The 12,321-nt window shown below is 39.1% G+C and overlaps 1 protein-coding gene across 1 annotated transcript in view; it reads right to left on the bottom strand.

The window, feature by feature from the left end:
- The window catches only part of TAOK1 (TAO kinase 1), a 153,051-nt gene that overhangs the window by 60,659 nt on the left and 80,071 nt on the right, over positions 1 to 12,321 (bottom strand). The window contains exons 3-4 of the mRNA XM_003483075.4: positions 7,798 to 7,869; positions 1,220 to 1,321 (exon numbers count right to left, since the gene is read on the bottom strand). Coding sequence (XP_003483123.1) covers positions 1,220 to 1,321; positions 7,798 to 7,869 — 174 coding nt within the window. The remainder of the gene's footprint in view (positions 1 to 1,219; positions 1,322 to 7,797; positions 7,870 to 12,321) is intronic.

Raw genomic sequence — 12,321 nt, 5'->3', positions numbered from 1 at the left:
GACAGAGAGGTAATCTCCCGGATGTTACTGCGTTTTCTTTAACCACAGTCTTGTATTTAGGAGTACCACTGCCACTACCAAAATAAAACTGGATAAAAATGCGCCAAACATTACAAATCTAAATCTAAGTTCTGCATACTAAAATGAAAATCAGCTGTGATTTATTAAATTACTTATGGGATCATTCTGCTTTAAAGAAAATTTAGTCTTTCTCTAAAGGATACAGATATTAAGCCCACATCACTACAGTATTATCTTATTGCAAGTATTATCTCCTATTGCAAGGAGTTTACTAAATTGTTACCTCAATGGGACAAAATTAATTCCCATTTTTTTTTTTTTTTTTTTTTTAGGGTCACACCCATGGCACATGGAAATTCTCAGGCCAGGGGTTGAACTGGAGCTGCAGCAGCTGACCTGTGCCACAGCCACAGCCACAGCCACATGAGACCTGAGCCGTTTCTGCAACCTATACCACAGCTCACGGCAAGGTCGAGTCCCTAACCCACTAAGCAGGGCCAGGGATTGAATCCACATCCTCATGGATACTAGCTGGGTTTGTTACTGCAGAGCAACAAAAGAAACTCCAATTAACCCCCACTTCTAATAGTAACATTTCTCAATTCTCTACCATTAGTATTATTCAGTCAAGGAATCACAGCCAGTTCAAATTTCACCAGGACTCATCAGGACTTCACCAAGATCTTCCTGGTTAAACAGATTACAATACATTTATGTCAAAAAGACATGCTAAGTTTCACCCCTAAGTAATACTGTTTTCACATGTTTTGTGTGTTATTTGCACTTGTGGGTTTTGGGCGGGGGGGACATGCACACAGCATGTGTAAGTTCCCAGGACAAGGATCAAACTCAAACCATAGCAGTGACACAAGCTGCTGCACTGACAACCTTAGCCTGTTGTGCCACAAGGGAACTCCTTCACAATGTTTGATAAATCATTTGAAGAATGATACTGCCAAAAACTGTCAGAGAACACTGTACCATGTACATAAAGATCAGCTAAATCTCTAGAGTAACTTGCAAAAGTCCTATTATCTCTTATTGCAGAGGAGTTTTTTAAAAGTTGCTCTTGCTCTCAGTATGAATTAACATTTCAAGGTGTTTTTGCATGCCCTTACACAACCATATTGAGATATTCTTGAAATCTTTAATTCTAAATGAAAACTAAAATTACAGCAAGGGAAAAGCATGTACCTACCCATGCTGTGTGCTCGCGTAAATAGCAACCTTTATATTCTATACTGTTGGGATGTTTTATTCTTTGCAGAAACTTGACTTCCTTAATAATATCCTGCCATTTCTGTGGGGAGAAGAAAAAATATAGGAAAAAATTAGGAACAATTGCTTTCCCTTAGAAAATTATATAAGAAAAAAAGTACTAGATTAAGAAGGGTTATTGAGAACATAGAACTTTATAATATTTAAGTATCAAAATGATACATTTAAAAATTAGGTTCATACAGTTTATAACTCCAATACATACGTTATAAAATTTTTCATTCAAGGTAGGACAAATTTTAGTTTAGTAAAACTTATCAATAAGTCTTGTTAAATTTTACAACCACATACCAAACATGCTGATGAAAACTATATAACATATTTAGTTATTTTTCTTCAGAAGCTCATGCAACTTCCCTTTCTTATTTGCTGCTTTTTGATGTATAATTTACATGCCCACCTATTTACTGTGCTTTGGTTTATGTTTTTGACCAAATGTTAAGGCTTTGTTTGCCATTAAAAAAAAAAAAAAAAAAAAAAAAATGGCGACATCCATTTTTCCCATGCCAGAGACTGAATCTGAGCTATACCTGTGACCTGTACCACTGCTGCATGACACCAGATCCTTTTTTTTTTTTTTTTTTTTGGCTTTTTAGGGCTGCACCCATGGCATATGGATGTTCCCAGGCTAGGGACTGAATCGAACCCACAAGCTGCCAGCCTAGGCCACAGCCACAGAAACACCAGATCCGAGCCGGGTCTGTTACGTACACCACAGCTCACAGCAACACTGCATAAATCCTTTAACCCACTGCACCAAGCCTGGGATTGAACCTCCACCTCCACAGAGATCTGAGCCGCTACAGTCACATTCTTAACCCACTATACCACAGCAGGAATTTTAGGCTTTGTTTGCTTTTTTTTTTTTTTTTTTTTTTTTTTGTCTTTTTGCTATTTCTTTGGGCCGCTCCCGCGGCATATGGAGGTTCCCAGGCTAGGGGTCTAATTGGAGCTGTAGCTGCCAGCCTACACCAGAGCCACAGCAACGCGGGATCCGAGCCGTGTCTGCAACCTACACCACAGCTCACGGCAACGCCGGGTCCTTAACCCACTGAGCAAGGGCAGGGACCGAACCCGCAACCTCATGGTTCCTAGTCGGATTCGTTAACCACTGCGCCACGATGGGAACTCCTTTGTTTGCTTTTTAAACTCAAAGATCTAAACCCATAAAAGCACACTTTCTAAAATAAAATGCTAGAAAGTAATTAGTTATCACATGGGAAAGTTCACAAAAAATAAAAGTATGAAAATATTTTACTAACTGCCTTCCTCAGGAAATACAGATAAACCTTCAGCCATAAGCTACTCCACACAACCTTAGACACTTAGGTCATGTCCTAAACATAGTTACTCTCTTTCTTTTTTCCTTTTTACAGCTGCACCTGCAGCACATGGAAGTTCCTGGGCCAGGGTTGAATTGGAGCTGCAGCTGGGGTCTATGCCATAGCCACAGCAACACTGTATCCAAGTCACATCTCTGACCTACACCACAGCTTGCAGCAATGCTAGATCCTTAAACCACTGAGCAAAGTCAGGGATCAAACTTGAATTCTCACACAGACAACATCTGGTCCTTAACCTGCTGAGCCACAACAACCCTCCCCCCCAAAAATAGCTTCTCTTAAGAACCCAGAGGACCCAGGTCCTTGGATCCATACCCAGAGATTCTGGAGGCCTAGTATGTATGGGATAGGAACCAGGAATCTATTTTTTTGTCCTTGTTTTAGTTATTTCAAGCTTTACCACTGCCTTAGGCTATATTTCTAAAAGCAAGGGAACTAGCATAGTAGAAAAGTTTTAGAAAATGGTTTGTATTAGAATACAAGTGATATGTCTCCTACATTATTTCACAAGCCCTCAACAAAATACAGCAAAATATATTCACAATGTTTTATATAAAATGTGTAAGAGATAAGATCCCAAAATCTGAAAATGTTTCATTGTGTTAAAATTTCAGATTTCAATGACATAGAAGGCAAACTTTCAAAATAAACTAAAATTCCACATTTTTCAATGTAAAAAACTTTCACTGAGGACATTAATATTAGATGTGAAGAGACGATCCCCTAAATGAAACTTTTTGTTCTAGGCTCCAACATAATACAAGTATGAAAGCCAGTTCTACAGCTCATTCTAGAAGGAAAATAAAATGAGAATATCCCTGTAAGAAACTGAGTTTTTTAGATAACAAAATAATGGAAGAGGGATATAAATATAATAGTGTTAACCTATAGTATCATCATCACAAAAACAAGATTTACCTTATAAAAAGTTCTAGAAAAAAGAAAAAATTGGAGTTCCTGTTGTGGCTCAGTGGTTAACAAATCTGACCAGGAACCAGAGGTTGCAGGTTCGATCCCTGGCCTCGATCAGTGGGTTAAGGATCCGGTGTTGCCGTGAGCTGTGTAGGTTGCAGACACAGCTTGGATCCGGCGTTGCTGTGGCTGTGGTGCAGGGTGGTGGCTACAGCTCCGACTAGACCCCTACCCTGGGAACCTCCATATGTCGTGGGTGCAGCCCTGGAAAAGACAAAAAAAAAAAAAAAAAAAGAAAAGAAAAAAAAAAATCAAAATCTTTAAAAATTAAGACTGAGCCAGCAATTCTAACTCTGGGCATATATACCTCAAGAACTGAAACTAGAGACTCAAAAAAGTTTTTAGCACTTGTTCATAGCAGCGTAATTCACAATAACCAAGAGGCAGAAGAAACCTAAACATCCACTGACAGATCACTGGATGGATGAACAAAATGTGGTAATTTACACACACACACACACACACACACAAAACTCAGCCTAAAAAATGATGACAATTATGACATATCCTGCAACATGGGTGAACTCTGAAGACATTATGTTAGGTGAAATAAACCAGTAATGAAAGGACAAATACTGCATAATTTCACTTATATGAGATACTGAAAGTAGTCAAATTTATAGAGACAAAGAGCACGACCGTGATTTCCAGGGGCTGAGGAGAAGTGGGAATGGGGAGTTATTGTAATGGATAAAGAATTTCAGTTTTTCAAGATGAAGAGTTCTGGAGATGAATGATGGTGATGGTTGCAAAACAATGTGAATGTTCTTAATTCCAATGAACTGTAGAATTAAAAATACTTAAGATGTTATGTGTAAATTTTGTTATGTGTGTATTTTACCACAATTAAAAATAACTACATTAAAAAATTAAAGATGGGCGTTCCCACTGCGGTGCAGCGGAAACAAATCCAACCAGTATCCACAAAGACGAAAGTTTGATTTCTGGCTTTGCTCAGTGGGTCGGGGGGTCCAGCATTGCCATGAGCTGTGGTGTAGGTCGCAGATTCGGCTCAGATCCAGCGTGGCTGTGGCACAGGCTGGCAGCTGTATCTAAGATTCAACTCCTAGCCTGGGAAATTCCATATGCTGCATGTACAGCCCTAAATAGCACCCCCCCCCAAAAAAAAGATGGCTAGATACTAGTTTTACTTATTTATTTATTATTTATTTATTTATTGGCCATTCCTGTGGTATAAGTAAGTTGCCAGGCTAGGGACTGAACTCATACCACAGCCGTAACCTGAGCCACAACAGTGACAACACTGAATCCTTAACCCACTGAGCCACCAGAGAACTCCAAATACTAGTTTTAATAAGTAGGCTAGGACGAGTTCCCATTGTGGCTCAGTGGTAATGATCCTGACTAGGATGCATGAGGATGTGGCCTTGCTCAGAGGGTTAAGGATCTCGTGCTGCTATGGCTGTGGTGCAGGCTGGCAGCTGCAGCTCCAAATCGACTGGAAGCTCCCTAACCTGGAAACCTCCATGTGCTGGGGGTGCGGCCCTAAAAAAAAAAAGATACCAGGAGTTCCTTGCTGTGCCACTGCAGGTTAAGAATCTGACTGCAGCAGCTCAGGTTCGATCCCTGGCCTATCACAGTGGTTTAAAGGATTCAGCATTGCTGCAGCTATGGCGTAGGTCACAACAGCAGCTGGGATTCTATCCTTGGCCTGGGAACTTTCATATGCTGCAAATGCAGCCATAAAAGAAAAAAAAACCTAGTAGACTATGTTTCATAAACTAAATTCTATCCCTGGCCTGGGAACTTTCATATGCTGCAAATGCAGCCATAAAAGAAAAAAAAAACCTAGTAGACTATGTTTCATAAAATAAATTAATTCAACTAAATAAAATATACTGTCCAGTCCACAGCAATCTGAGAGAAGAAAGAAAAAAAAGGTATCCATGAGTTCCCATTATGGCTCAGCAGTAATGAACCTGACTAGTGGGTTAAGGATCTGGCTTTAAAATGAGCTGTAGCATAGGTTGCAAATGCAGCTTGTATCTGGCATTGCTGTGGACACGGCATAGACCATCAGCTACAGCTCCAATTTAACCCCTAGCCTGGGAATCTCCATATGCCACGGGTGCAGCCCTAAAAAAAAAGACTAAATAAATAAATACATAAATAATATCTGAATTGGAAAGGAAGAGTTAAAACTGTTGTTATATTCAGATGACATATTATCTATATATGTAGAGAAAACCATAAGGACTCTACACAAAAACTACACAAACTGATGAACGAATTCAGCAAAGTCGCAGGATACAAGAAATCAGTGGCATTACTATATACTTGCCATGAAATATCAGAAAAGGAATATGGAGTTCCCGTCGTGGCGCAGTGGTTAACGAATCCGACTAGGAACCATGAGGTTGCAGGTTCGGTCCCTGCCCTTTCTCAGTGGGTTAACGATCCGGCATTGCCGCAAGCTGTGGTGTAGGTTGAAGACGCGGCTCGGATCCCACGTTGCTGTGGCTCTGGCGTAGGCCAGTGGCTACAGCTCTGATTGGACCCCTAGCCTGGGAACCTCCATATGCCGCAGGAGCGGCCCAAGAAATAGCAAAAAGACAAAAAAAAAAAAGAAAAGGAATATAAGAAAACAATGCTTTTTAAAATCGTACCCCCCAAAATAAAATACCTAGGAATAAACCTGACCACAGAAGTGAAAGACTCATATGCTGAGAATTATAAAACATTGATAAAGGAAATTAAAGTGGATTCAAAGAAATGGAAAGTTAGAAAAAAATTAATTAATTAAAAAAAAAGAAATGGAAAAATATCTCATGATTGGAAGAATTAATATTGTAAAATGGCCATACTACCCAAAGCAATCAATAGATTTAATGCAATCCCTATCAAATCACTCATAACATTTTTCACAGAACTAAAACAAATAATCCAAAAATTTATATGTAACCATCAAAGACCCAGAATTGCCAAAGCAATCCTTAGGAAAACAAAAAACAAAACAAAGCAGGAGGTATAACTCTCCCAGACTTGAGATAATACTACAAAGCTACAATAACCAAGACAGTGTGGTTCTGGTACAAAAACAAATATATGGACCAATGGAACAGAACAGAGAGCCCAGAAATAATCCCAAACACCTATGGTCAATTAATCTTCAACAAAAGAGACAACAATATAAAATGGGAAATAGTCTCTTCAGTAAGTGGTGCTGGCGAAACTGGAAGCTGCAAGTAAATCAATGAAACTAGAACACATCTTCATAGCATGCATGCAAATAAACTCAACATAGCTAAAAACAAACATAAGAGATGGCACCTTACAACTCCTAGAAGAGAATATAGGCAAAACATTCTCTGACATCAAACTAAGCAGACCTAGTGTAGTACCATTAATTTTATGATTTTTCAGACTAGGTATCTATTGTCTGTTGATTATTTAAAACATTTCTTAAACAATTTCCAAATCATTAAAATAATTATATCCAATATACTTTAATGTTAAATCCATCTTATTCCAGTTTACTTTCTTAGAAAGTGATAAATCCTTCTATGATAGAGTAATATATCTATCAGTTTAAAAATGTATCCCAGGTAAAAAAATCAAAGCCTGGGGAGACAAGTTGGGAGGATTTAGGATGCTAATAATGTGCTCTTTATAGCTCCAGGTACAAGGTACACTCCAGGTACAAGGTACACTCGGTTTGTGAAAGAAAATACACTGAGATACATACTTCATATTTGTGTACTTCTTTTTTTTTTTTGGCTGTGCCTGAAGCATGCTGAAGTTCCTGGAGCAGGGATTGAACCAATGCCACAGTAAAAACTGAAGCTGCTGCAATGACAATGCCAGATCCCCAACCTTCTGCACCATAAGAGAACTCCAATATTTGTAAACTTTTATGTATATTACACTTTTTTGAAAAAATTCCCAGGTATCCTCAATTAAAAATAGTATGTCTCCAACTATATGGTACAGGGAACTATATCCAATCTCTTGGGATAGAACATGATGGAAGATAATATGAGAAAAAGGACGTGTGTATCATAACATATGTATGACATATATGTACCTACACACATATGTATTACTGGGTCATTCTGAGTACAGCAGAAACTGACAACACTATAAATGAACTATACTTTAATAAAATAAAAAAAAAGTATGTCTTTTTCTAACTTGTCAATAAGAATGTATGTATTTCACCTACCTCAGTGGACTGCTTTCCACTATAAGACATTTTCTTGATAGCCACCACTTCATTGGTGCGCACATCTCGTGCCTAGAAAAAACAAAGAAAGGACTTTTGTAAAAATTAACAGATTAAATCTATATAATAATTTCTCTGAGAATAAAAGCATTTATAGACTACTATGTCAAAAAAGGACATTGAAACTGCCTTTAAAGAATACTTAAAATCAAAAATAAAACCCAATAACCATATAGTAAAACTCATCAAGTTATCCAGGAGCTGCTACTTTGGAAAAAAATACAAAGCAGGTTTACTTTGAGAATCTAGTTAAAGGGAAAAAACAAATTTGAAGAGCACTATAGCAAAGAGACAAAAACGAGCCTTAGTATGTACAAACTATGCTAATCATTTCTGAAATTACAATGAAATGGACAATTTTCTAGTAAGGAATAAATTACTAAAATTGATCTATGGAAGAAAATGAATACCAATGAATAATTTAAAAATACTTTTGAAGAGTTCCCATTGTGGTTCAGTGCGCTAAAAACCCAACAGAGCATCTGTGAGAATGCTGGTTCGATTCCTGGCCTCACTCAGTGGGTTAAGGAATTGGTGGCACTGCCACAAGTATGGCATAGGTCACAAATGCAGCTTGGATTTGACCCTTAGCCTGGGAACTTCCATACACTGAAGAACAAAACAAAATGCTTTTTTTTTTTTTTTTTTGGTCTTTTCTAGGGCTGCACCCAAAGCATATGGAGGTTCCCAGGCTAAGGATCCAATCAGAGCTGTGGCCACCTTACGCCAAAGCCACAGCAACGTGGGATCTGAGCCACACCTGCGACCTGCACCACAGCTCACAGCCACACCTCACAACAACACCGGATCTTTAACACACTGAGCAAGGCCAGGGATTGAACCCAAAACCTCATGGTTCCTAGTTGGATTCATTAACCACTGAGCCACAACGGGAACTGCAATACAAGAAACTTTTGAGTGGAAAATAGTTTTACGGTATGAACTTTTCCAGATATAAGGGAAGAAAAAAAGTAAAGCTATCCTACTGATTTTACGAAGGCAGTATAACATGATAACTAAAGCCTCACAACACAAAATAGAAAGTCAGGTAACACTTTCACTTGCAAATACAGACAAGAGAATTCTAAATGAAAATTTAAAAATATTACAGGGCATTAAAAGAATCTTTCACTTAGATAAAGTATACTATAGTTACAGAAATGTAAAAGATTTTGATACTAGAAAAACATTTCATAATTTACCAATTTTTAAAAAGTTGGGAGTTTTTGTGGTGTGGTGTGGTGAGGACGAGGGTTTGATCCCTGGCCTTGACGATCCGGCAATGCCGTGAGCTGTGATGTAGGTTGCAGACCCGCGTTGCTGTGGCTCTGGCGTAGGCTGGTGGCTACAGCTCTGATTGGACTCCTAGCCTGGGAACCTCCATGTGCCACGAAAGCGGCCCTAGAAAAGGCACAAAGACCAAAAAAACAAGAACACACACAAAAAAACAAACATATAGTATATGCATCAAGAAAGTACATGAGAAAAGACGCAAAATATCTAAAATGAGTTCACTAAAAGGATCAGAACCAACTCAAATCATCTGTTGGAAGAACTCATCTTCAATTCAGATTTTCATGAGTTCCTAAAGATAAAATATTCCAAATGAGATTATGCTGATGGCTGTAAAACTCATATTTACTGAAAATCATTGAAATGTGGACTTAAAACTGAACTTATGGTAATTTGTACTTCAAAAAACTTGTTAAAAAAGACAGCACACATGTAAATTACATCTCAATAGAGTGGCTTACAAAAAAGAAATGGGTCCTGGGAATAACTAAGTACATTCCAATTTCCATTACCAATGGATTGGATAGGAAACTTGTACCACTTATTGTAACGTGTGTAGTGGACCTATCCACATAAGTCCTGCTTGTGAATATAAATTTGTTTTTCACCAAATGCTATCTGCTTGTCTATCTTTGAGACCTTTTATTTGAATCAACATGTCTAGCCAGCTATATTCCTTTCTTTTTAAAGTAAGATAAATTTACATGCCATACAATTCACCAATTTTAATGTATATAATAATTCAGTGACATTTTAGAACACAGATATATGCAACCACCATTAGAGTCAAATTCAGAACTTTCTGCACCTCAAAAACAAACTCCAAATTGTTCACTTAGAAACGGTTAAAGTAGGAAACTTCATGTGTATTTTACCACAATAAAATTTTTTCTCCATTAAAAAGAAGAAACCCCAGAGTTCCCATCGTGGCTCAGAGGAAACGAATCTGACTAGTATCCATGAGGACGCAGGTTTGATCCCTGGCCTCACTCAGTGGGTTACGGATCCAGTGTTACTGTGAGCTGAGGTCTAAGTCGCAGAAGTGGATTGGATCTGGCATTGTTGTGGCTGTGGCGAAGGCCAGCAGCTACAGCTCCAATTCGACCCGTAACCTGGGAACCTCCATATACGGCAGGTGTGGCCCTAAAAAAAAAAAAGAAAAAAAAAACTTAAAAATTAAAGAAACCTTATATCCTAAAGTTATCACCCTCTTATCCCCTTTCTCCACCATTCAGCCCTAAGCAACAACTAATCCACTTTTCTGTGTTTCTAGAGATTGGCCCAGTCTCTAGAAACATTATATGTAAGTAGAACCATGTAACATGTGGTTACATAGCACATATCATGACTAATGATACTGAGCATATATGTAATGATATCATATATCATGACTAACATCGTGACTAATGATATTGAGCATCTTTTCAAGAGCTTCTTAGCCATTTGTACATCTTTCCTGGAGAATGTCACTTCAGATCCTTTGCCTATTTTTAGGCATTTATTTTGTCTTTTGTCTTTTTAGGGCCGCACCTGCGGCATATGAAGCTTCCCAAGCTAGGGGTTGAATTGGAGGTGTAGCTGCCAGCCTACACCACAGCCACAGCAACTCAGAATCCAAGCCACATCTGCCACCCACACCACAGCTCACAGCAATGCTGGATTCTTAACCCACTGAGCAAGGCCAGGGATCGAACCCGAGTCCTCATGGATGCTAGACGGTTTGTTAACCACTGAACCATGATGGGAACTCCTTTGCCTATTTTTATTTTTTATTTATTTATTTATTTATTTTGTCTTTTTGCCATTTCTTGGGCCGCTCTCGCGGCACATGGAGGTTCCCGGGCTAGGGGTCGAATCGGAGCTGTAGCTGCCAGCCTATGCCAGAGCCACAGCAACGCAGGGTCTAAGCCGCATCTGCGACCTACACCACAGCTCACGGCAACGCCGAAACCTTGACCCACTGAGCAAGGGCAGAGATCGAACCCACAACCTCATGGTTCCTAGTCGGATTCGTTAACCACTGCGCCACGACGGGAACTCCCTTTGCCTATTTTTAAATTGAGTTTTGAGTTATAAGGGTTCTTTACATGTTCTAGACACAAGTCCCTTATCAGATATATGATTTACAAAAAGTTTTCTCCTATTCTGTAGGTTGTCTTTTCACTATTTTGAAGCATGAAAGTTTATTTTTATTTATTTATTTTTGGCCACACCCAGGGCATGCGGCAGTTCTCAGGCCAGGGATCATATCCGTTCTACAGCAGCAACCTAAGTCACTGAAGTGACAACACTGGATCCTTAATTCACTGAGCCACAGAGGAATTCCTCCTACAAGTTTTATTTTTCACGAAGTACAATTTATTTCTTTTGTTGCTCAGGCTTTTGGTGTCACATCTAAGAATCCTTTGATAAAACTAAGGACATGCAGATTTACTATGTTTTGCTTCTAAGAGTTTTATAGTTTTAAAACTGTGATATTTAGGTCTTTGACCCATTTTAAGTTAATTTTTCTAAGGGCCCAATTTCATTGTTTTACATTAAATAGCTACAATTTTTTTTTTTTTTTTTTTTTTTGGTCTTTTTGCCATTTCTTGGGCTGCTCCCACGGCATATGGAGGTTCCCAGGCTAGGGGTCAAATCGGAGCTATAGCTGCCGGCCTACGCCAGAGCCACAGCAACGCGGGACCCGAGCTGCGTCTGCAACCTACACCACAGCTCATGGCAATGCCGGATCCTTAACCCACTGAGCAAGGGCAGGGATCGAACCTGCAACTTCACGGTTCCTAGTCGGATTTGTTAACCACTGCGCCACGACGGGAACTCCCTAAATAGCTACAATTTTTTAAGGTTTTTTTTTTTTCCTTTTTACCCACAGCATATGAAGTTCCCAAGCTAGGGGTATAATAGGAGGTACAGCTTCCAGCCTAAGCCACAGCCACAGCAGATCCAAGCCATATCTGTGACCTATACCATGGCAATGCTGGATCCTTAACCCACTGAGCAGTGCCAGGGATCAAAGCTGCGTCTTCAGGGATACTAGCTGGGTTCGTTTCTGCTGAACTCCGACGGGAACTCCCAAACAGCTACACTTTTAATTAGCCCAAGATAAAGCTTAATATAAAAGTGGCTATACTAAATACAGTGCAGTATCCTGGATTAGAGTCCAGAATA

Source organism: Sus scrofa, chromosome 12 (assembly GCF_000003025.6).
Source record: "Sus scrofa isolate TJ Tabasco breed Duroc chromosome 12, Sscrofa11.1, whole genome shotgun sequence".
Taxonomy (NCBI): domain Eukaryota; kingdom Metazoa; phylum Chordata; class Mammalia; order Artiodactyla; family Suidae; genus Sus; species Sus scrofa.
The sequence above is the reverse complement of the archived record's forward strand: the minus strand, read 5'-3'. Positions and strand labels throughout refer to the sequence as shown.